The 26,802-nt window shown below is 34.6% G+C and overlaps 1 protein-coding gene across 5 annotated transcripts in view; it reads right to left on the bottom strand.

Annotated features, from left to right (window-relative positions):
• The window catches only part of BDP1 (BDP1 general transcription factor IIIB subunit), an 80,473-nt gene that overhangs the window by 34,654 nt on the left and 19,017 nt on the right, over positions 1-26,802 (bottom strand). For all 5 annotated transcript variants that reach the window (XR_015714252.1, XM_016213892.2, XM_016213894.2 and 2 more), the window contains exons 9-21: positions 25,914-26,057; positions 22,758-23,042; positions 20,966-21,113; positions 19,630-19,788; positions 16,529-16,688; positions 14,285-14,376; positions 13,348-13,543; positions 12,172-12,305; positions 6,351-7,701; positions 4,841-5,025; positions 4,168-4,384; positions 1,999-2,177; positions 1,048-1,258 (exon numbers count right to left, since the gene is read on the bottom strand). Coding sequence is in view for 4 of the 5 variants with exons in the window: in XM_016213892.2 (XP_016069378.2) it covers positions 1,048-1,258; positions 1,999-2,177; positions 4,168-4,384; positions 4,841-5,025; positions 6,351-7,701; positions 12,172-12,305; positions 13,348-13,543; positions 14,285-14,376; positions 16,529-16,688; positions 19,630-19,788; positions 20,966-21,113; positions 22,758-23,042; positions 25,914-26,057 (3,461 nt within the window). In the remaining variant the exon portion in view is untranslated. The remainder of the gene's footprint in view (positions 1-1,047; positions 1,259-1,998; positions 2,178-4,167; positions 4,385-4,840; positions 5,026-6,350; positions 7,702-12,171; positions 12,306-13,347; positions 13,544-14,284; positions 14,377-16,528; positions 16,689-19,629; positions 19,789-20,965; positions 21,114-22,757; positions 23,043-25,913; positions 26,058-26,802) is intronic.

Below are 26,802 nucleotides of genomic sequence, written 5' to 3'. Positions count from 1 at the left end.
TCACTTTAAATTTAGATTTTTCCCTTAATAGACAGAGAAAGGGACAGAGAAACAAGAACTGACATGGAAACACCAAAGTGTCCTGCAGTAGAGGACTGGATACAGAAGCTGGGACACACGTACACAATGGATACTACTCGGCCATAAGAAAGAATGAATTACTGCCACTTGTAACAACATGGGTAGACCTAAAGAATATTATCCTAAGTGAATTAAGTCAGAAAAAGCTAAGAACCATATCATTTCACTCATATGTGGGATATAAAACTGAAACTCGTGGACACAAATAGCAGTGTGGTGGTTACCAGAGGGAAGGGGAGTGTGGGTGGAGGTAAAAGGGATCTTAAGAAGATATGACTGGGTGGTGGGCACACACAGCAATATACAGATCTTGTAACACAGAAACCCACATCTGAAACCTGTATGTTCATATTAACGATTATCACCCCAATAAATTTAATAAAGTGGAAAAAAGAAAAGAAAAACAAGAACTGTTGAACCGGGCATTACACTACTTAGATTTGTTTCTAATATCAAAAGATCCATCAGTAAGAGAAGCTTAAACTGTCATCCAAAAGAGCAGAATGCTATGCAGCAGTTAAAAATAATATATCCCTGTATTCTTGACACAGAAAGTCAGTTAACACATTAAATTAAAAACGGGGAGCCCAGCCGGCATGGCTCAGTGGTTGAGCATCAACCTAGGATCCAGGAGATCAAGGTTCAATTCCCGGTCAGGGCACATGCCTGGGTTAAGGGCTTGATCCCTAGCAGGGGCCATGCAGGAGGCAGCCGGCAATGACTCTCATCATTGATGTCTCTCTGTCCCTCTGTCTCTCTCTCTCTTTCCCCCGCTTCCTCTCTCTGAATCAATAAAAACATATTTTTTTTAAAAAATTCAGAATGGTAAATCTATAACAAAACTAGATACATTATGTATTGATTGAATACACTTAAGTATAAGATTACGTAAGACAAGTCTGAGCTATCATTTGATATTTTAGTATGCATTAAAAGGCTCAACTTAATTACATAACAATAACTCACCAGAGTCAGGAATTTCCTTTTAGTTTCATCTTTTTGTAGTATTGTTCTTTCTTCCTTAACTATGCCTTTGGCTTCTCCTTTTTCTACCATTTGCCTCTGTCCAGCCTTTTTTATGTTTGGTCTAGGTCTCTGAAGTCGGCCCCTTACTGGTTGAGCAGTTTGGGTAACACTTTCCTTCATTTCTTGTTGAAAAGTGTTTATATTATGAGTCCTAGAAAGAGGGACAGGGGAAAATAGAGGGATTTGACTGTAAAAAGATTAAAATTCACTGTAAAAATATAAAATTTGAGTATCTTCTAAAAAAAATATCCTCTCTATAAAAATATTTTATAGCATTAAAGGAAAACTGTATTACTTTCTGATTCTAACTATATCTTATTTTATAAAAGAACATATTATTCAAATTCTTAAAAGGTAATGAATTTATATGAGGTACCTACAACATTCATATTCATAGAAAGTAAGTATAATTGTGGTTGCCAAGAACTGGAGGAAGGGGAGAATGGAGAGTTATTGTTTAATGAGTATGTACTTTTAGTTTGGGAAAATACAGTTCTGGAGATGGTGGCAATGATTTCACAATGTGAATGTACTTAATGCCACTGGACTGTACACTTAAAAATGGCTAAAAGGTAAATATTATGTTATATGTATTTTACAATTTTTTAAAAGACAAATAATACGTACCTTATATACATATATTTTTAATGCACTGTTTTGTGCAAGATCTGAAGCAGTAAACAGTGAATATAAGCAGACAAGCATTAAAAGGTGTTGAACTCAATCTGATTTTCAATTTTATGGGCAGTCTGCCATAGGAATAAAAATAAACCAAGTATAATATTCTTTATATTCACTTTTAAAATAGATTAACACATCCTAATAAAAATAAAGAAGTATTTGAAAGAACTCTGTCTTATTTTAGATTTTCAAAGGACTATCACTACTTACCCCATAGAAACAAGTAATTCCTTTTCCTGGGTTTGTGTAGACTGAGAGGCCTCATTAGGTTCACAAGAACTTGAAGGTAAAAGGTTCTCTTCTGTCAGTACACATGGTAATATCACAGCCTCCTTCTGACTGTGACCCGATTTGTCTTTTTCTCTTGATGTCATCAGGGAAGATGCATCCTAGAAGGAGATTTAAAAAAAAATTTCATTGAGGGTTGGTAAAAGTATAGGGAAATACAAACTTTCATATACCATTAAAATTATAAATTAGTATAGTATATATATGTAGAGAATAGGGCAGATCTATTAAAGAGTTTATTTCCCAGCTATTCTACTTCTAGAAATGTATCTTATAAAAATACTCAAATAAATATCTAGAAAATTATATACAAGGATATTTATTATAGCAATATTATTAAACTCCCCCCTGCCAAAAAAAAAAAAAATGAGCATTACACTAAAGAAAAAACAAATAAAAAATTGAAAACAAGACAAATCTATCACTAGGGGACTGAACAAATAAATTACAATTTCTTTATAATACAACAGTATAGAGCCATTTAAAATATAAAATTCTAAATACTGCCCTGGCTGGTGTAACTCAGTTGGTTGAGCATTGTCCCATGCTCCGAAAGATCACCAGTTCGATTCTTGGTCAGAGCACATGCCCAGATTCTGGGTTCAATCCCTGGTCAGTGTATGAGGGAGCGGCAGCTAACTGATGTTTCTCTCTCTCCCCCCCGTTCCTCTCTCTCTAAAAATCAATAAAAACATATAAAAAAATTCTAAACACTGATTTCCAAAAGATGTTCACAGCCCTGGCCGGGTGGCTCACTTGGTTGGAGCGTCATCCCATACACCAAAAGGTTTCGGGTTTGGTTGCTAGTCAGGGCACATACCTAGGTTGCACGTTTAATCCCCAGTCACGTGTGTATGGGAGGCAACCAATCAATGTTTCTCTCTCACACTGATGTTTCTCTCTCTCTCCCACCCTTCCTCTAAAAAAAAAATCAATGAAGCCCAGCAGGGCGTGGCGCAGCAGTTGAGCATCAACCTAGGATCTAGAAGATCCAAGTTTGATTCCTGGTCAGGGCACATACCCTCACATTTTATTATTTATATAATAAGTATCTATAGAAAAAAGTCCAGGTGGATATATTCAAAATTACTACATGATTAACTTGGGAGGGAGAGATGGGACATTACAGCGGACTTGCACTTTTTATATTCTACATATTTTCCAATTTGAAATTTTTATAATCAGATAAAATATCAATAAAAAAGTGATTTATCTTTTTTAAATATAAGATTAGAATAAAAAAGTACAAATGTTCAAGCACAATAAGAATTAAGCTACTTAAGATGCAAAATAAGAATTTTATTTTTTTAAGAATTTTAATTCAAAAAAGTACTTTATATGTTTAGAATACTCAATTTATGAATGTTAACATTTCATTTCAAAGTTTCTGATGCTACATCACACAATCTTATTTCGTTTTGAACCAAGTAAATAAAACATCTCCTTTAACTCTTATCAAGCTCTTAACTTTTTTCTTTCAATCCTCACCTGGGGTATGTTTTTTTAATTGATTTTACAGAGAGGGGAAAGGAGGGATGAAGGAAGGGAAAGATGGAGGGAGAGTGGGAGTAAGGAAAAGAGTGAGGAAGAGAGAGAGTGAAACATCTGTGTGAAGGAGAAACATCGATCACACGAGCTGGGACTGGGGATCCAACCTACAACCTGGGTATGTGCTCCGATCTGGAGTCAAATCCGCAACCCTTTGGTGCACAGGACAATGCTCCAACCAACTGAGCAAAACCAGCCAGGCCAAGCTCTTAACTTTGTATTTCGCCTTCACAACAGAGTAAAAGAACTGTCATTCCCGTTTTTCCTTTGAAGAAACTGGTTGCATCACTTGGCTATGATCACATAGCAAAGTTTAGAACCTGAACTAGAGCCCAGGCTTCTTAAATTCTTTCCCATGAAATACTTGCCCATCATGAGAGATTTGAGATTCTTACACAAACCATGTGGAACAATGAGGCACATTAAATACAGCTACAACAAAATCACATACTATAAAAATTATATGAGGAAATATTTGTGAAATTCCAATTCCAGGTGTTTTATTAACTAAAACAAAAAATCTGCATCTTAAATATCACTCACATGTTCAGAGGAGGGAGTGTGCATTTGTTCACCATCCTGTTGTATCACACTAGTCTCAATTTTATCCATTTCCAATTTCTTGCCAGGTATATGTTTTTCTGCTTCCATAGTCTCTCTTTTTAAAGCTGCTCTTGATAAGTTTGGTTTTGGTCTTTTTAATCGACTTCTCATAAAAGGTGCTGGCTTTAATGGCTTCTGTTCTTGAGGAAAAGATTTGCTTTTGGAACAAGGATTATGAAGCTTTAGAATAAACTGAAGGGGCAGTGGGAAAGGAGTCTTAGGACAACCTTAGAGACTGGCAGTAAATATTTAATTCTAATTCTTAACAGGAAGACAAATCAAACTATTTGGTAGATCTTGAAAAAATGAGTGGCACAATCCAGACAGGTGTAAGTCTAGGAATTATATTTTCTTTGCAACAAAGAACATACAGGTTTGTCACACCCATACTGACTTAGGAGTATGTGTTTACACGCAATTCTGTATGTTAGTATTTCTTACAATCAACCGTCAGAATATCCTCAATCCTCTCTCCCAGTCTTTCCCAAACTAGCTTAAAATCAGTAACACTATGCTATAGATTATGTCTTGAAATTCACTTAATTTAACATAATCTGCAAATATAACTTTATATGCTTTTTCTTTAAAAGCACAGAGATCTAAATACTTGTACCTTAAATTAGTATCTGAAAACTGCTCTGGAACATCTGCAGATCGTGGCCCCTGGTCTTCTGTTTTACCAAGTTCAGAAGTCTGCAAAGAAGTCTTCCAATGACTCAATTGACTTGACACTTCCTTTTCAGAATTTTTTTCTTCTATAGATGTATGCACCACAGATAGGACATCACTGCTAACGTTCTGGAAGAATAGTCACAGTAAATCAGTACATATACAAGACTCCTTAAGCATTTCAAACAAAAGCCTACTATATTCTAAACATTTTTCTTTAAAAATCCAGAAGTTTGTTTTTTTTAATTTTTTGGTTTTTTTTAAATGTGTTGCTCTCCTTTTAACATTTTATTTTATTTATTTATTTTAAATATATCTTTATTGATTTCAGAGAGCGGAAAGGAGAGGGAGAGAGAGAGACAGAAACATCAATGATGAGAGAGTCATTGATCGAGCCCGCAACCAGGGCATGTGCCCTGACAGGGAATCAAACCCCAATCGCCTGGATCCCAGGTCAATGCTCAACCGCTGAGCCACGTCTGTCCGGGCTGTTTTTTTTTAATTTTTAAATAAAATTTACAAATGTTAAAACATAAAATTCAGTTAACTCTTCCTTTTATACTGCATATTATGATTTTTCCAAGCCAGTCAAAAAAAAAAAAAAGTCCTCGAAAATGTTAGAATAGGATGAACTTCAAATAACTGAAAACTTCTAATGGAAAGAACTTTTAAAAGTAGAATAAAGTGGGGTGGGGAAGGAAAAATAGAGAAAAACTGATACATTTAGAGTCAAAAGAAATAATTCCAATGTATGTTCACACTAGTTAACACAAATTTAATCCAATTTCATTTATTCCTTTTATCTAAAAGAGTAACTTCAAACTCACATTAAGAATAGTAACTTCACGAGGCCGGCGTGGCTCAGCAGTTGAGCATCAACCCATTATGATCCAGGAAGTCATGGTTTGATTCCTGGTCAGGGCACATGCCCGGGTTGCAGGTTTGATCCCCAGTAGGGAACGTGCAGGTCAATGACTCTCTCATCATTGATGTTTCTATCTCTCTCTCTCTCCCTCCCTCTCCCTTCCTCTCGCTGAAATCAATGAAGATACGTTTAAAAAAAAAAAAGTGACTTTTCCACAATTAAAAAGAATTTTTAATTTTTTTAAAAACAGAATATATAGTTCTTCAAGGTCCCAAAACATAGAATTTAGGACTAAGAAAGTCTTTAGGCTTTCGAGATTTATTTAAATCTGTAATATTTTACTGTGTTTCTAAAATAACTCCATTTTGAACATAGCCTCAATAATATTATCATACAGAGAAAAATTAACAAATTCTTTAATATCATCAAATATCCATTAGTGTTCACTTTCCTGATTGTCTTACAATTTTTGATAGTTTTGCTTTAGAGATTTTAAACATTGTTGGACTCAATAATCATGGAATTATTTTGATAATGTTTCTCTGAAAGAGCATTTTAAAAAAATGTTTAAAGGCAGAAACATACATACTTTGATATTTAGTGAAGGCACAGCACTGCAGTCAGCACTTCTGCTCTGCAATAAATCTGTCTCTGTTTGTTTTGAGGTCCCAGTCTCCTCTGGTTCATTTTCCCTTAAAGAAATATCTATTTTTCCAGTTTTTTTCAAATCTGCCACCATTTCTTCCGCAGCACCGATCTCTTCTGATCCACTTTTCCCCAAGGATATTTTTCTTCCAGTTTCTTTCAAATCTGCCTCTGTTACATTAATAGCAGCCATCTTTCCTGATGTCTTTTCCATCAGGGAAATGTCTCTTTTTCTAGTTTCTTTCAAATTCTCCCTTTCCCCTGTGGCACTGATCCTCTCTAGTACCCTTTCTCTTGAGAAAGTTTCTTTTTCAGTTTCTTTCAAATCTGTCTCCACTTCACCTATAGTTTGGACCTCTGCGGCCTTTTCTTGTGTGGATATTTCTCTTCTCCTGGTTTCTTCCGACTCTGTCTCTCTTTCCTCCGTGGCATTAGTCACCTCTGGTACCATCTCCCTTGGAGAAATCTCCCTCCCAGTTTCTTTCAAGCCTGTCTCCACTTCCCCTACAGTGTTGACCTGCTCTGGGGCATTGTCTTGTGTGGAGAGTTCTCGTCTTCTGGTTCCTTCCGACTCTGTCTCCATTTCCTCAGTGGCACCAGTCACCTCTGGCATCTCTTCCCTTGGGGAAATCTCTCTTCCAGGTTCTTTCAAGCCTGTCTCCACTTCACCTACAGTTTTGACCTCTGGGGCCTTTTCTTGTGTGAAAACTTCTCTTCTCCTGGTTCCTTCCAACTCTGTCTCTATTTCCTCAGTGGCATTAGTCACCTCTGGTATTTTCTCACTTGGAGAAATATCCCTCCCAGTTTCTTTCAAACCTGTCTCCATTTCTCCTACAGTGTTGACCTCCTCTAGGGCATTTTCCTTTAAGAATATTTCACTTCTTTCAGTTTCTTCCAAATCTGTCTCTCTTTCCTCAGTGGCACCAGTCACCTCTGGAATCTTCTCCCTTGGAGAAATCTCTCTTCCAGTTTCTTTCAAATCTGTCTCCATGTCCACAGGGATGTCAATCATTTCTGGTACCTTGTCCCTGGGAGAGATGTCTCTACTTCCAGTTTCTTCTAACTCTGATTCCATTTCCTTAGTAGTGTTAGCCTCCACTGGTACCTTCTCCCTTGGTGAGGTTTCTAGCCTTGCTGCTGTCTTTCTCCCAGGAACAACAATCTCCTCTGGTACCTCTTCCTTTGAGAAAATGTCTCTTCTTCCAGTTCTTCTTATATTTGGTTTTGGCTTCTGAAATCGATTCTTTAGAACTGGAACTTGTTTGAGTATATTTACTTCAATATCCTCTTGAATACTATAAAAAGAATAGACAAATTTTAAACCAGACTATCAGTTGAAGAGAGGATGGTTGAGAACTCACTACTAAAACACCAGGAACTCTCAAATTTGATTAAAAAAAAAAAATTAAGAAAGCCTTAGGAATCTCTGGGTAAAATTTTAAAATTAAAAGCAAGCCCTGGCCAGGGCACATAAATTAACCAATGAATGCGTAAGTGGAACAACAAATCTATGTCTCTCTCTCTCTCTCTCTCTCAAAGCAATAAATTTAAAAAAATAAAAATAATAAAAGAATTTATTTTTTAAAATAATAAATTTAAATTAAAAGAGAATAATTTCATCTTTTGAAATTATGGCAAAGTCTTAAAATAATTAAATATATCTATTTATACAGAGACTTATATAAAGAAAACCTCATCAGCAAGGTCAATAAGAGCAGCAGCTAATTGGCCCTGAGCAGTTTCTTCCTGTGATCCACACCATTCTTCGAAAACACTGCCTGAGAAAAACTCTCCAGGCTCTACACCGGAGCTAGCCCAATTTGTGTCTGCTATTCCTGCATCGTTGCCCCTACTATCCTTTACACAGGCATGGGCCTTGCCACAGAGTTAAGGAACAACTCATTTACATGGCCAGACCTGACTGGCATCTCAAACAGCTAGATGGAGGCATGACTTGAACAAGATACGGCATTATGACTAAGAACCAGGTTGACACCTTCTCACTTTTAAAAACAATTAAAAATGGTATTTCCTGTACAGACATTTCCTAAGAGCTGGGGTTTCATAATACAAATTGGGAATAAAAGGAAGGATTAAATAAACAACATTTTGCAGTTACTTGAATGTTACTGGGCATACAACAATTACTATCTAGAACAAGTACCTTGTTCTCCAGAAAAGCAGCAGCACTTTGGTTTGTGTTTTATTATAGCACTAGATGGTAAAAACCAGTAAAAATATATGAATGAAAACAAGAGTTCTTAGTAACTGGTTAAGAAAGGTCATCAATCTCTTGACAAAAGCTAGAACAAATGAAACACTAGATTTATTCACCAATGTTAGTCTGAACTAGTGTATATAACAGTATTTTAAAAAGGTTTAAAGCTATGTTAGTGCTTGTTTGAACTTGTCTAGGTCCTAACCTATCTTTCTTTATTGAAACATCTGTTTAATGCAATTTTTGATAATTCAAGGCAGGTTCTTAGGACAAGACTGCTTTTCAAATTGTACTTGTTGCCCGGCCAGGCGTGCCTCAGCAGCTGAGCGTTGACTTGGGATCCAGGAGATCAGGGTTCGATTCCTGATCACGGCACATGCCCGGGTTGCGGGCTTGATCAATGACTCTCTCATCATTGATGTTTCTGTCTCTCTCTCTCCCTCTCCTTTCCTCTCTCTGAAATCAATAAAGATTTTTTTTTTTTAATTGTACTTGTTTATATAACTGAGGTGTTTTTTTAACTATCATTAATTTTAGTAATAGGTAATGTTCAGTGTAAAATTAATATCAACTGATAAAAGAAATTTAATTTAGTTAGTCCTCGGTGGATTTTATTCTATTTTCTGACTTATGATACTTTTTACCTCCAACCAGAAATGTTTAGCTTTTAGCGAGGTTCATGCACTAGCAATCCTGGTTTGGTTATCATGGGAAAAGATTAAATGTCATTATAAAGTCACATTTTAAACACTAGCATAGTCTTAAAACATATAACTGCTTTAAGAAAAAGATTTATTAATAATTTCATTATTTCAATATCAATTCAGATTTTAAGATACAAATACACAATGTTATGATTATATTCTATGTGCTTAAATTGTCTGAGTAATCAAGGGGCTTTGATAAGCTTTATTTTATGGATAAATAATCAGTACCAAATTACTTGGAGTTCATGAACAATCAACGAATAGTTCCTAAGCACCTACTACATGGCAAGAAGGCCGGTGCTAGGAAATGGGAATGCAGCGGTGAACAACACAGACCTCTTACAGAGCTCACATCAGCTGCGTAATTAACTGAAGGGCAGTACCTGAGATTAGAAATCAGATACGCAATTGCACTCGATTATTTCTCAATTTAAAACATATAATGGGTTCACAACTCTCTCCAAGATCACAGAATTTAAGAAAAAAGACAAAGAAAAAAAAGGATCACAACTAGAGAACGTAGAAGAATGCACACAAAACTATAAATGTGCTGCATGGTCCACATGTGTTTTTCTATAACATAGAGTTTAAGTATCAACAAAATATTTATAAACCTCCATAAGATAATCATATGAAGTACAAAGGACGCAAAATTAGCCTAGAGAAATAAGTTTCAAAGACATATTTGCTAATATATAATCAAGAAGACTTTATAATGCACTCTTCATCTCAAAGTCTCTGTCTCTATTTTCTCTTTCTTACACAGTACCTTGAACAGTTCAAAGTGTTTGGGAAGGGAGAACTGCCTATTAGATATAAAGAGGCATATGGTTTGATAAAACACAGAATCTTAGAATTGTTTTTAAGGATGTTGGAGATTCAAAGACCACATGAAAAAATAAAAAGGACACAGCCTTGAAAAAAATAGTTGTTGAGATTAGGCTGGATGTTAATTATAAACAATATCTACAAGGGTTCTAAAACCCAAAGACCGCTAAAAGAAAAATTTAATTTTCTACCAAGCCACAGTTTTTTTTTTTTAATATATCTTTATTGATTTCAGAGAGAGGAAAGGAGAGGGAGAGAGAGAGATAAAAACATCAATGATGCGAGAGTCATTGATTGAGCCTGCAACCCAGGCATGTGCGCTGACCGGGAATTGAACCCCAATCGGCTGGATCCTAGGTCGACGCTCAACCGCTGAGCCAAGCCCGGCCGGGCCACATGAACTATTAAATAGAGCCTGAAAATAAATAAATAAATGAAGTCTGGCTTCGCCCTTGAAGGTGTGGCTCAGTTGGTTGGGGCATCGTCCCATACACTGCAAGGCTGTGGACTCGATCCCCAGTTGGGCTGTGTGTGGGAGGCAACTGATTGATGTTTCTCTCTCACATCAATGGTTCTCTCCCCCCATTCCTCTCTGTCTAAAAATCAATAAAAGCATGTCCTCTAGTGAGGACTTAAAGAAGGAAAAAAAAAACAAAACAGTCTGGTTTAAGCAGAAAAAAATATAATCAAAAAACCCAAACTGTCAGAAATCTGTAATTGTTACCTGTATCAAAGATACGTAAACAAGTCATGTTGTTGTACAGGATTCTACCCAGAGGTTCTGTGGCAGAGCGTACAGTAGTTTGGGGGTGGCAGAAGGCGGTATAGGGAGGGAAATAAGCAAAAGAGTAGAGGAAGAAGCGAAGAATAAAGGAAGTTTTCTGTCTTCTAATGAAGATCAGGAAACCGAGCTTCCATTCTCAGGTTAGGTAGTAAATAGGTTAACATAGCTGTAAGAGTATAGAATAGGCCAGACTTTAAATGTAAAGATTGGAAAAATATTAATAATTGTTGAAATTAGAGAGTAAGTACATGGAAGTTCGTCATTCTGTTCTCACTGCTTTTTGCACATTAAATATTTCCAAAAGGAAAAAAATTAAAGTATATTAATAATTTCATCACTCTGGTTTGGTGCCCTCCAGAGGCAAAATAACATATACAAAGAGCTTTGGCTGTGATAAGTATGGGTTTTTACATAAAATTTATGTTAACCTTAAGTAAAGGCAATATGTGATCAATCTAATCCCAAAGAACCAAATACTAACAAAATAAGAAACGTTTCTACTTTTGGACACAGACATCTGATTTAAAATGCATGTTAAATAGTAATCCTACCCATGTTAACTCAAGGTCTGATTTATGATGAGTAGCTCTTTTCAAATCACTCATAACTGAAAAATAAAGCTATGACATAAACTACCTTGAAAAATGAAGTTTATATTTCTAAATATTACATAACTTGATATACAGAAAATAAATCTGTCTGATTTGCTTGTTTTTAAAAATTAACAATTTCTGCCCGGCCGGGCTTGGCTCAGCAGTTGAGGAGCGTCGACCTAGGATCCAGGCAATCGAGGTTCGATTCCCGGTCAGGGCACATGCCCGGGTTGCGGGCTAGCCGATCAGTGACTCTCATCATTGATGTTTCTATCTCTGTCTCTCCCTCTCCTTTCCTCTCTCTGAAATCAATAAAGATATATATATATATTTTTTTTAAATTAACAATTTCTAGCCTAGCCAGGCGCTGCTCAGCGGTTGAGCGTCGACCTAGGATCTAGGAGATCAGAATTCGATTCTCAGTCAGGACACATGCCCGGGTTGCGGGCTCAATCCCCAGTCAGGGGCGTACAGGAGGCAGCTGATCAATGACTCTCTCATCATTGATGTTTCTATCTTTCTCCCTCTCCTTTCCTCTCTCTGAAATCAATAAAGATATTTTGTTTTTTAAATTAACAATTTCTAAAACTTTATACAAAATTTTAAAATTATATAATCAATAAGATGATGCTTACCTTAGACATTCATTAAGAGACTTGGGCTCATCTGGTTGCATATTTTGAAAAGAAGTACCTTTTTCTTCAGATTGTGATGTGATGTCTTCACACTCAAAATTTTTACATGACTGATTTTCTATTTGTTCAGGAGTCTTGATAACAAACACAGACATTTTTTTTAAAGTTTTGGGTTTCAAAATGAAATAACCATTTATAAAAGATTTCATTGAAAATTGTGTCCAATTTGAGAACAAGGAAAATAGTAAATATTTCAAAATTATAAAATGATATTCAAGGGATGCTTTTTGGTTTTTTCTTTAGATATTTCAGAAAATTTCATAAGCCATATCTTTTACCTCATCTCAAACACCCATTTTCCTCCCAATCAGAAAGCAAATAACTGCTTCAGTCTCATCTGTAAGAATTATATCCTGGGGTCTATCTTTCTGAATCTGTTTTCTTATAATCACATTATAGATCTTGGGAATTATAACAAGAAATTCAAATCTCAAACTATGCCAACTGTTACCCTTATCACAAAGACCAGTTATTATGTAAATAATCTAAAATCCATAACCTTTGTTCTTAGAATTATATTTTAGTAGGGAGTTTTTAAGATTTTATTCTGTTTAAGCCAGCGTTAAAATTCACATATTTAGCCTGGCCGGGCATGGCTCAGCAGTTGAGCATCAACCTAGGATCCAGGAGATGGAGATTAGATTCCTGGTCACGGCACATGCCCGGGATGTGGGTTCAATCCCCAGTAGGGGGCCTGTAGGAGGCAGCCAATCAATGACTCTCATCATTGATGTTTCTCTCCTTCTCTCTCCCTTCCCTTACTCTCTGAAATCAATAAAGACATAAAAAAATTTTTCTTTAAATTCACGTATCTAGCTATATTTTCAAAAAGGAAGTTTAATTCAAAATCTGCAGAGTAATGAGGAAAAGCAAGTCCAAATATGAAGTAAGGTGAAAGCCAATGATCCATCACATAAATGCTCAAAATCCAGAGGGCTGAGAGTTACATGGCTTTACAATTAGCAAAGTGGCTGGTTATGAGATTTTGCCTTTTATATTTAATGAACAATGCATACAATTTTATGGCATTCCTGTTTAAAAACAGGGAGGGGAGGCAGTGAAAGGAGGCTTATGTATTTGTTTAACAAAAAAACTGGGAGGAATCAAAGTACTTACATCTATATCAATACAGGATTCATTTTCATTCTTTTCTATATTGGCCCCAATCTCTTCCTGGGATGCCAGGATTTCTTTTCTCTCAGCAGCTTTACCTATGTTTGGCTTTGGCCTTTGCAATCTGCCCCTCGTTAGTCGTGCAGGTCTGAAAGCCTTCTGTTGATCATCTTTCTGCAGATTCATTTTTTCACTCAAGCTAAAACAATTACAAAGAAATAAAATCTAGTTATTCTGAAGTCACATACTTGCTTGTTTTCAGTATTCCCTTCTCTGATATGAATAAACAATTTATAATATAAAAGACTTCACAAGTATCCTCAAGAATGTTCTTCAAAGATATTCATACTTTTACACTTTGAATCTTTGAAACTCAAGACATAATCCTGGAAGCCTGAGTATAAAAAGCATTTTTAAATCAAATTTTCATCACAAAATTAGAAACTCTACACCTGACAAGCATGTAATACAATTCCTCACTAAGTATAATATTGTGTAATGCACACCTCCAGGGAACTGGAAATAGATTATAATATAAACGTACAGTTCATAATCCACTGGTTCAGATTCAGGCTGGCGCAATGCCTATTTGAGACCGCCGCTGAAAGTTAAATATTCCCTTTTGAAACCCCTCGCTATAAGCAAAATTACCCAGAAATACATATCTTACCCATTAACTTATCTAACAAGACTTTGTTAATAATCCTGTTAATAAATTGAGGGAAAATGAAATTGCTAACTCAATGAATCCATATCACAATTTATTTCTACAATATGTATTAAACATAAAGGGCATTATTAAAATATTTTAACACCTACTGCTGAAAATGGACTTAAAGTACATAGCTGAAAATAAACTTCAGACAGTATCAAGCAGAAAACAAGTTACTGCAATCATTCCTAAGAGCTGCCATTTTTATTTTACTTCCTAAATACTTACTCAGACACAGTACCAGCTGTTGAGCTCTCGCTCTCTGTATTCTCCAATCCAGAAATGTTGAGTGAATTCATTTTATCCTGCTCCATGTGAGTCTATGAATTCAATGTTTTACATTTAGTCTACTTAACTTCAAAAAGTTCAAACTTTGCAATAAATAAAGGGAAATTACAACAACAAAATTTCTTTTGTACTTCTAATTAGAAGAGTTTTGAAAACCATACATACAAATTTAAGTATTATAAAACATACAGAGTGGGGCAAAAGTAGGTTTACAGTTGTTTGTATGGAAAATAATGCAATAATTAACAAAAAATAATATAAGAATAAACTTGTGTTTCACGTACTCACAACTGTAAGCCTACTTTTGCCCAGCCCTGTATAATCACATACATTACTGACAAAAGCACAAATCAGTATATCCTTTCTGGAAAGCCTATTGTCAATATGAATCAAGAGCCTTAAAAATATTCATCCTTTCTGACGCAGCTGTACGATTTCTAAGACTGTATTCTAAAATATTTAGATAAAGATTTAAGTACAAGGATGTTCACTGGAATATTATGCAAAAGAGCAAACACTGTAAACAGGCAAAATATTCAATAATGAGTAAATGGTTAAAAAATTCATTTCACACCCATTGATAAAATATTATGAAGTCACCAAATTAAAAAAGCATGTTTTCAAAAGATGTTTAATGATATGGAAAAATATTTATAAAATGTTAAGTGCCAAAGAAGGGTAAAAAACTGAATTAAAACTACTAGTTAATTTTGTAAAAGAAAAGCTGGAAGAATTAATATGTTAAAAGGTTAGTTGCATCTGAATAATGAAATTACAAGTTACAAGTAATTTTTGTTTTAATATATTTTTTTTAATACTCACCCAAGGATGTGTTTTTATTGATTTTTAGAGAGGGAGGAAAGTAGGTAGAGGGAGAGAAAGAGAACATTGATGTGAGAGGCTCCATACAACTAAGCGACACCAGCCAGGGCTGTTCTAATTTTTATATGAATCTATATTTCCCCAATTTTCTATAATTTAAAAATATCTTCTATAATTATAATATACTATATTTTAAAAAGCATGATAAGAAAGATATTTCAGATAAGAGGAAAAAGGTAGACTAACATTTTAGCAAAAATGAAAAACATACAACAATATAATGCTGGCAGGAATATAAGGAAACAGGAACATTCATTTGATACTTGCAGCAATGTAAATAGTCATGTTTTTGACTGTCAGTCTGACAATGCACAAGACCTATAAAAATATTGAAAATACTTTGCCCCATTAATCTAACCACCTCTGGAAATTTATCCTTTGTCTTATCCTTAAGAAAGTCCTATTTACAAAATTGTTTGCTTTTATTTCAAAAGTTTTTTAAAAATGGAAATAACCTAAACGTCTACAACTAGGAAAATGGTTAGTAAATTGATAAGTTAACCCGATGCAACTATTTAAAAGGATCAATCAATCCCAAGAAAGTATAAATGAATAATTTCAGAGAAAAAAGTTTTAAATTTTATGTTATAATTAAAAACTACAGAAATGTTTACATATATAAAAAGAGTCAAATTTTATAAAGGAAAAACAGAGTAATGTAACTGTGTTTAGATGAAAGGGTTGTAGATATAATTTTATGTATGGCTGGTTTAAAAAATATTTAGAATAAATATTTTATATGAGTCAGACTTGTCATTACCGTACTGAAGATGTTTGAAATTTGTCCTCGGTTCTAAAGAAAATGCGTAAGTCCTGGCCAGTGTGGCTTAGTTGCTTGAGTGTCATCCCAAGCACTGAAAGGTCCCGGTTCAATTCCTGATCACAGCACATGCCCATGGTGTGGGTTTGATCCCTGGTAGGAGTGCATTCAGGAGGCAACAGATTGATGTTTCTCTCTCACATCGATGTTTCTCTCACATCAATGTTTCTCTCTCTCTCTCCCTCTCCCTTCCCCTCTCTCTAAAAATCAATATAAACATATATAGCTTTTAAAAATTGAATTAAAATAAAATAAAGCAGAAGCCTAGTAAGACAAATTTAATATTAATAGGTAAATTGTTCAAAAAAAAAAAAGCACAAGCAGAAGACTAATAAGACATTTAATGTTAATATGTAAGTTCTTGTATCTTTGTTTTAGTATGAGCAACATTACTTTGTAACTACAACTAAACATCTTTACTTCCAACTATTCAGAAAACTTTTTTTATAATTTTAATATCCATAAAGTCTCTAACTTCATACCTTATCAACTGAAGTTTCTGGATGTAAACTCTTACTCTCTCCATCTCTTTTACCTTGTGGAAGAACTGATTTCTTCCCAACAGCCCTTGATAAATTAGGTTTAGGTCTCTGGAGTCGTCCTCTCACCATCGGTTTAACATTTTCTGTTTGATCAGTTTCCCTAAAAAAAAAAAAATTATTTAAATTGCACTATCATTGAGGCATACTAAATGAAATTCTTTAACAATCCACTCAGAGCCAAAAAAAAACTCCTTTAAGCTTACTTACGATAAGAGTAGCAAAGAAAACTGAAAAAGAAGAGCAATGAGGTAATAACTAACTTGTTCCAGCAGACGTTAAAAACGTAGTAGTTCGCATCAATAATTAAAACACTGTGGTACTGACATAGAAAGAAAAAGATAAATGAGACAGAAAAGAAAGCTGAGATGACCTCAAAACACACGATTTTAGTATATAATAAAGTTAGCATTTCAAAACAGTGAAGATAAGATGAAATACAAAATAATAATATTCTTAAAAGTATTAAATAATGGTGGAAAAACTGGTAAGAATGGGGAATAAAATAAAATTAGCTTCACTCCTTGCACTGTACTCAGATATATTCCTAATGGATCAACGATTTAAATGAAACCATTAAGAAAACATGGATAAGTATTATTTTATAATCTTGAGGTAGGATAAGACCTAAAATTTGATTAAAAGTTCAGGAGCCATAAAAGAAAAAACTGAGAAAATTAACAACATAAAAATTTAAAATTTTACATTGCTCAAACATGGCCAGATCAGAAGACAAATTACAAACCAAGAAAGCATATTTTACAACTCACACCACAAAGCTTACCTCCTTAAAATATAAAGAATTCCTACAAAAAATATCATCAATAACTCATTAAAAAATTGGACAAAGAATATGTACAACTTAAAAAATAAAAATAGGTTTAAATATGAAGAGATGCTCGACTTCACTCCCAATAACGAAAGTACATATTGCCCTGCTGGGTAGCTCAATTGGTTAGAGCATCATCCTGATACATCAAGGCTGCAGGATCAATCTCTGGTCAGGACACATACAAGAAGCAACCAATGAATACATAAGTAAGTGGAGCAACAAATCAATATTTCTCTCTCTATAAAATCAATAAATAAATATTTTAAGAAAAGTACATATTAAAGTAGACAGAGAGAGACTACATGAGCGAGCACAAATGTGACAAGACATTAAAAAGGTTGCTGATTTGATTCCTGGTCAGGGCACATGCCTGGGTTTTGTGGGCTCAATGGTCGGTAGGGGCGTGCAGGAGGCAGCCAATCAATGTTTCGTTCTCACATCAATGCTTCTCTCTCTCTCTCCCTCTACCTTCCTCTCTCTTTAAAAGTCAATAAAAAAAATCTTAAAAACAAAAAAAATCAGAGAACTACCAGGAATTATATATAGATATTCACTGTTCTATTCCTTTGACTTTTATTTGACTTTTATTTAGGTTAGAAAATGTTAAAATAAAAAACTGAAGAATATTCAAAAAAGAATTACATACCCCTGCCAAAAAAGAAGGAATGGGGTGGAAAACTATACTGACGTGTTATTTTACAATCTATCAAGACCAGCAAAAATCCAAGTTTAATAACAATGTTATTAGTTGGTAAGGAAGACAGATGCTTTCTAACATTGTTGGTGGGAATATAAACTAGCCTAACTCCTATGGAAAGCATTTTGACACTATCTATGAAAATCCTAAATGTACACACATATATATCCATGGAGCAAGCATTTTCATTTTTAGAAACCTACCCTACAAATATACTTGCATATAGATGAATGAATGGAGATGTAAAATTATAAGCATTGTTTGTAAAAACAAACTATATAGCCATCAACAGGGCATTGATAATATGTGATTCTTCCATACAAGAACACTATGCAGCTATAAAACAAATAAGGTCTTTATGTAAAGATATGAAGATATAAGGGGAAAAAATTATAAAATGGTATGTATACAACTAGAATTTTTAAAAGAGTAAAAAATTATATTTGTACTAGCATTTTTTTTTTTTTTAAATCCTCATGCAAGGATATTTTCTCCAATGATTTTTAGAGAATAGAGGGAAGAAGGGATGGGGAGAGAGAGAGAAAGAGAAGGAAGGAGAGAGGGAGAGAAAGAAACATCAGTGTGAGAGATGAGAGAGACACATCGATTGGTTGCCTCCCGCACTCACCCTGACCAGGGCCTGGGGTCGAACCTACAACCCAGGTGCGTGCCTTTGACCAGGAATTGAACCCGAGGCCCTCCAGTACTCAGGCCAACGCTCTAGCCACTGAGCCACATCAGCCAGGGCTATCTGTATTAGCTTTAATATACTCTTTTTTAAAAATTTCTGAAAGAATATAAAAAAATAAAACTGATTGCTTGTTAGAGTGAATAAGGATATGGTTGGAGGGCTATTTCACTCAATACCTTTTTACACTTCTAGGCAGTTGAACCATAAGAATATATTGCCTATTCCAGAGACTAACTTAAATTATTATTTTAAAAAATAAGGTTGATTCTTAATATAACCTTGCTTTACTGAAAATAATTCATAAACTGAATAGCTTTTAAGCCCGTATGAAGAGTTATGGGGGAGACAAAAATGAAGTCTGAATTCTTGACATATCTCTTCAAAGAGGAATTCCTGTGGTGCTTTTGTTCTATTTTTAGTGAAGATATTAATTTAACCAGTATCTATATACTAAAGAACATAATCATCTCTTTAAAATCATAAATATCAAAGTCCACTACTTTGACAACAGGCGTGAATATTAACTCAAACCAAATAAAAGTAAAATCTCATAGAAAACATTTAAGCTTCTAAATTATTTTAGAATTTCGTAAGTTACCACTTTGCTAAAATTCGTGTCACTATAATACATCACATATGATAGAGGCTCTTTCTATAGTGAAATATAAAGTTAAAAACCCTGATGTCACACTCAAACCACAGACATATTAAATAGTCTATAGCTACCTTCTCACCCCTAAAGGAAACAACAATATTATCATTTCTTAAATAAGAAATTATCAGAAGTTTGAAAAATTTGAAACCCTACCATGTAAAGTACTTACAGTGATATATTTTTTAGTTGAACAATTCTTTCTTCTGTACAACTACTCTCAGCATTATTCACCTCACACAAGGCTCTAATTCCAACTTCTGATGCATGCATATCTGAGGTGCTTGAATCTGAAGTCTCAGTTGCTGCTGACATGGCATCATGTTGACTACTAAGGAAATGAAAACATCAGGGGGAAAGAAATTCTTAGTAATGCATACTTTATACTAATTCTTTAAAAGGTTTTTTAAAAATACTTTATACAAACCAACACTATGGATGATAATCCTTCATATTATGGAAAAATTAAAACAAATATTTTGGCTTTTCTATGATCTCTCTTGCACCATGTTATTAAGAACTATTCCTTCAAAGAAAGCAGCTGCCACAAATTAACAAGCTTGGGAAAGTGCTCAAAAAGTCACAAAAGAAAAATCCCTTAAATATGGGATTCACAAATCAAATGTGTGTGTAAAATCATAGTAATATTTAGAAATTATCTTTCACTAAAATTTTATGAGAGCATTTCAGATCTTGCTCCTCAGAAGATATGTCATTTTGGCTCAAATAAACTCATAAAAATTCAAAAATAGCCCTGGCCTGTATGTCAATAAAGACACATAAAAAACAACAAAAAAAGAGAGATTACTGTGGCTATTCAAGTTTATTAAAAAAAAACACACACAAAAAACCTTATGCTAGGTGAAATAAGCTAGTCAGAGAGGGACAAATAATATAAGGTATCTAAAGTAATCAAACTCATAGAAACATAAAGTAGAACGGAGGTTGCCAGGGGGCTAACAGTAAGAAGGAAATACGGAGCTGCTGTTCAACAGATGGAATTTCAGTCATGCAATGTGAAAACATTATAGAGCTCTACTCTACAACACTGTGCTTATAGGTAACATACTATATACACTTAAAAATTTGTTAGGAGAGATGTCATGTTACATGCTTTCTTACCACAATTTAAAAAACAAATACAAAAAAAACTCAGCAGGATACATCATATTCAAACTGCTAAAAAACAAAAATAAAGAGAAAATTTTTATAGAACATGATAAACCCATGCAAATACTATCTATCATAAGAAAGCTGTGGTGGCAAAGTATGCATCAGAACAAATGGCAATATCAGAATGATATGATACAAATGATAAAAGGCAGATTTCACCACAAATAGACAACAATTCAAGATATGTATGTACCTAATAACAGAGCCTGAAAATACATAAAAACAAAAGAAAGGAAAAAGAAACAGGCCAAATCACAATTACAGTCGGAGACTTCATACTCCTCTCTCAGTAACTGACAGAAAACGTAGGCAGTCAGGAAAGAGATATGAAATACCTCAATGAAGGAAGAGGGTCCGTTTTTCTCACAACTCTGTCACTGGAGGAAAAATCCTCAACTTCACCGACGGTTTGTACAAGGGAAAGCTTCTGCTCCTTATTGCTTTCATCTCCTTTTCTCTCGGGACTTAAAGACTGACATTTATCTATAAACACAAAATGCAAAATGCATGCTATTCCAAAAACTGAAAGCAAAAACATCTATATTTTAAAGCTCAAAGGAATTTACATATAACACTCTCTTCCTATAAATCATTAATCCATTCAAGTTCTTATCTGCACGAGACAGATATATTTTTAGAGCATTAATGAAAAATCAATCAACTTATAACTGTTTCTGTTGTGAGGATCTGCACAAATTTCTTGGGCAGTTTGTAGCATCCTCTTTTTATCCTGCTTAAATTTTAAGTGGTTAAATATGTCTAGTTAGGAAACAAAGTGGATTTGGCTCTTCTGTTCCTTCAGAAGTATCATCATTGTAACACAGTAACAGCTATCATTTCAGTACTTACTAAATAACAGAAAGTGTAAGTCCATCAGATAAATCTCTTAATATGCAAAACAACCCTACTGAAAGGTATTAATACTAACCCATCACAGAGAAAAAGGATCTGAGTTCAAAGACCTTAAGTGACTCACCCAAGGTCACACTTAGCAAATACAAGAGCTGGACTTTAAACTAAGGTCTGCCTGATTTCTAAAGTCCCACTGCTTGCTTAATCACTGAGCTATTCTGCTTTACATGTAATATCTTTAATAGTTAGCCACAAAAGAGCACAATATGCTAATCCATATAAATCATACTATGCTACCTGCAAGGACTCATTTATTAAAATCATATTGGTACCCTGGCCAATAGGGTTCAGTTGGTTGAGCATCAAAAGGTTCCCAGCTTGATTCCCAGTCAGGGTACATGCCCAGGTGTCAGGCTCGATTCTCAGTAGGGGGCATTCAGGAGGCAGACAATCAATGTTTCTCTGTCTCTCCCCCTCCCCCTTCCCCTCTCTCTATAAAATCAATTAAAAAATATTTTTTTAAAAATTATACTGGTGAAGCTGAACTACATAAAGTTTAAATTCTATAGACTCTTAAGAAAAGAGAACAAGACTTCCCTAACTCTTAGCCCTCCTTCCCTAGCAATTCGTGTCAATATGTCTGCATTCTATAGAAGTTTAAAAAATGAAAATGGGAGGAATAGTTATTCCAATAGCTCTTTTATAGAAATTAAACAACTTATTATGGGTTCACAGAGGTGCTCTGAAAAAGTAACATGGAAATCTGTGATTTATTAAATAACACAAGCAATATACATTTAACTAGAGTAAGTCCTCACTTTACCTTGTCAATACATTCCTGGAACTGAGGCAAAATGACATATAACAAAACCAATTTTACCAGAGGCTAACTGATATAAACAAAAGTTAAGTTCCTAAGGCATCTCATGAAGATGTAAAAAAATGATGTTGAATGAAACCACATTATTCAAGGGCCTGCAGTATATGCACTGGACTTATCATTGTTAATGTGAGTACATAGGAGATAATACTTCTTAGAGGCAAACTTGAGAGAAAAATCTCCCCATTTAGCTTTGTTTTTGGGTTTTGTTTTACAACTTTTTTCCTACTAAATTAAAAATAAAAGTGTTTAACACAGTATATAAATAAAAAACCAATTAATAAGCATTATTAATTACTACTATCCAGGATAAAGGCATTTAAGTTACACACCATATTATTGTACAGTATGTCCTTAAATAATGCAGGGGCTATTAAAATATGTAAGAAACTTACTTTTCTGTTTTTCTCCTTCTGAAGGGCCTGGCTGCACAGTGGCACTTCCTGAAAGATTTTTTATTTCTTGTTTACCAGCTTCATCTTGATTTTTCCTTCTCCGTTTCTTTTGATTTAGGTCTGGTTCTAATGCAATCTGTTCTGAATCCTGTCCTGATAAAGTCAAAGGCTGCAGCTCTTCTTGAACTGTCTGAACATCGTTTTGAGATTCTTCTGTGTCTGAAATTTTAGCACTCATAGACTCATCTGGATTATCATTCACTTCTTCACTGGCAACTTTTTTCACTGAAAATAAAAGAAATGGTTATAAATTACATGAACAACCTACAGAAAAATTCTTAAAGTTGGAGAAGATACTCAAGGATGTCCTCTATAATATTATTTGTATGAGTAAAATTTTTAAGACAACATAAAATGCCCAACAGAGAACTAAATAAGTTATAATACTACATTGATGCTATAAAAATCCATGCAGTAAATAATAATGAAGTAGGCTTATACGTAGTGATATATTTCAAAAAATACTGTTACATTAAAAAAAATATATCAAGCACAGCCTGCCTGGCTCAGTGGTTGAGCATTGACCTATGAACCAGGTCACAGTTCGATTCCCAGTCAGGGCACATGCCCAGATTGCGGGTAGAAGGCAGTTGATCAATGATTCTCTCTCATCACTGATGTTTCTCTCTCTCTCCCTCTCCCTTCCACTTTCTGAAATCAATAAATACATATTTTTAAAACAAATTTTTAATCAAGTTGCAAAACAACACATAGTATGACCTCATTTTTATTAAACAAAAACAATTACATATACTCTAAGACACACACATACATATATGCATAGAAAGAGTTTAGTAATAGTTATGCCTAGGAAATCTGAAGAATCTGGCAGGATAGGAGAAAGACTTCAAAACTTTTTTTCCTGGATTATTTTTCAATGAACAATCTTTTTAAGGCATATTAATAGTCAACTGTATCAAAAGATGAAAACAGCCCTTTCCAGATAGCTCAGTTGGCTGGAGTGTCGTCCATACACCAAAAGGATGTAGGTCCAAGGAACATACCTAGGTTCCAGTTCAATCCCCAGTCGGGGCCATAAGGGAGACAACTGAACGATATTTCTCTGTTTCTTTTCCTTCCTCTTTCTCTAAAATCAACTTAAAAATTAAATTTTAAAAAACCATATCCTCAGGTGAGGGTTTTTTAAAAAAAATTTTTTAAAGAAAGAACAATAAAATAATTTAAAAGCCATAAAGAGATCACCATGGAAAAAGCATCCAAACCAAAAGTAAACAACTTCATAACCATGACTGATCAGACATCTCAAAAAATATCTAATCCTAAAAAAAATAATAAAATTCAATGTCATTTATTTTTGTGGGAAAAAATTCAAAACAAAATTTTAAAACAGAAAATAACACTTGATTTATTCTCCATCAGAATAATAATCAGCAATTTTTAAATTCTGAGACTTGTAATAATATATCTGAAATTTTCTCACATTTAGTAAGATACAGTGAGTTATTTGTATTATCAACTATAACATGATAATCACAACTTTAATACATCTATTTTAATCTCCTAGGGCTATGTATAGTAAGTTAAGAAAAATGACTAAAGAGTAAAATAACTTTGCAGTTATCAATACTACTTTTTAAAAGATATAGACATCATACTCCAGAAAAGAAAATTCTAGATTGGCTCTGTTCAGAAGAGTTAACACAGCAGGCTATCCTTTGAAAGGTCTACTTAAAAAGGTTGGCCCACTGGCTATGTCTAGAAACTTGGGTTTGGGGAGAGTTCCCATCTGCCTACCTAAACTCTCTGTACAAATAATGTGGTTTATGCTAAACAACTGCTTTCCTTCTGGGAGTCCTGAATTCTGGTACATGCCAGGCAGAGGTTATGACCAACCTCCAATAAAATCCCTGGGCACTGAGTTTCTAACAAGCTTTCCTGGAAGACAACTTTTTACGTATCTCACTACAAGTTGGTGATAGGGCAATTAAGCATATCCTGTGTGACTCCACTGGGAGAAAATTCCTGGAGGCTTGTACCTGGGTTCCCTTACGCAATTCTGTATCAAAACTCTGACTACAAATTGCACTGTGTGTAAATTATAAATCAACTTTTTTAAGTCAACAAAGACCCATGTCCCTTTTCCCTTTGCTAATTTTGCTCTGTATCCTGTTATTGTAGTAAGTCTCAGCTGTTTACAACTATACGCTAAATCTCGAGCCCTCTCAGCAAATAATCTAACCTGGTGGGCAGTCTTTGGAAACCCAGCAGAGGCTCTCACAGTAGGTTTGAGTCCTGTCTCTGCCACTACTAACACTGTGAGACCTTAGAAAAAAAAACTTAGGATTTGCAAGACTATTTCTGGGTGATTAAAACGAACAGAAAAGGGCTGGGATGTGGACCAGCTGACATAAGGTTCCCTATCATTCCAACATTCTTTACATTATGTGATTATAGCTAAACACTGTCCTCTTAGATCAGAATTTAAATAAACTATAAGACTGAAAATTTTAAAAACCTACATATAAACAATTTCCTACCTGGTATAAGTCAACATTAACCCTCAGAAATAAGTTATACTCAAGCTATACAATTTAGTCACAAGTCCAAAGTATTAAGAGTTTCTTTTTTTTTTTAACATTAGAATTTTGTGCCAAACTTGTTTTACAGAGGAAAATGATAGTAAGTAACCAAACATGACACTCCAAAATTCTGATACTCTTTTATTATCTACAACTACACTCTAGATTGGGGTGGGGAACACCCGGCCCTTAGGCAGTATATGGCCCTCGAAATCATTTGGTCTGGCCCTACCCAGGAAACTGCAGGCAGGACTCTAAATTCAATAAATCTAGGAGCTTTTTTCATAGCTAATTTTTAAGTTGATAACTTTGTATGGCCTGCAGACGATGTTACAAATATCCAAATGGCCCTTGGCAGAAAAAAGGTTCCCCACCCCTGCTCTAAATGCAAGAATGTCAAATAGCCCAGCCATGATAATTACAAAATTTTAAAGAGAGCTGCTGTTTTGAGCAAGGTAACGAAAGTGCCTGAACTACATGTGAACACTCAAAGACTTGAGGTACAATGTTACAAGTCTGTTAAGTAAAATAACACACTGTCTTTTGAAATAAATACCTTTTAAATTTTTTCGTGGTTTAGAGGATTTCTTCTCCTTTACACTCTGAGTTTTAATGGATTTTTGTTTTCTTTTCTCTTCTTCAGCAAGAACTTTCTGAAGCAAATGAGCAAAAAAATCGAAGTCAAAAGGGCGCTTTTCCTCTGTTTAAAAAAAAAAGAAAAAGAACCTTCAAGTTTTCATTTAAGTATCATAACATCAAAAGCAAATTGGGCCTGGCCTGGTCACTCAGTTGATTAGAGCATCATCCTGATACGCCAAGGTTGCAGGTTCAATCACTGGTCAGGGCAAATACAAGACTCAACCAATGATGCATAAGTAAGTGGAACAACAAATCAGTGTTTCTCTCTCTCTCTCTCTCTCTCTCCTTCCCCCCCCCCTCTGAAAATCAATAAAAAATAAAGTAAATCGGCTTATCAACATAATGGAAAAACAACTCTAGTCACTATAGTAAACTCACATAATAGAACACTGAGTAATAAAAAGAAACAAAATTTTGTTTTGCTATTTAAAAAGGACCTACTGATAAAAGAAATAACTCAGGTGAATCTCAAACACCTGATGAGTGAGCCCTGGCAGGGTAGCTTAGTTGGTTGGAACATTGTCCCATATACCAAAAAGTTGCAAGTTCGATTCCTGGTCAGGGCACAAATCTAGGTTGCGGGTTCAATACCCAGTCAAGGCACATATGTGAGGCAACCAATTGATGTTTCTCTCTCCCTTCCTCTCTCTCTAAAATAAAAACAAACAAACAAGACACATATCCTTGGGTGAAGATTTAAAAAAACAACATAGTGCATGAATGAAACTAGACACAAAGGGGTACATCATGTATGATTCCATGAATAAGACATTCTGGAGCAAGCTAAACTAACCTATGATGAAAAT

This window comes from Miniopterus natalensis, chromosome 3, assembly GCF_054644295.1.
Source record: "Miniopterus natalensis isolate mMinNat1 chromosome 3, mMinNat1.hap1, whole genome shotgun sequence".
NCBI lineage: Eukaryota > Metazoa > Chordata > Mammalia > Chiroptera > Miniopteridae > Miniopterus > Miniopterus natalensis.
The sequence above is the reverse complement of the archived record's forward strand: the minus strand, read 5'-3'. Positions and strand labels throughout refer to the sequence as shown.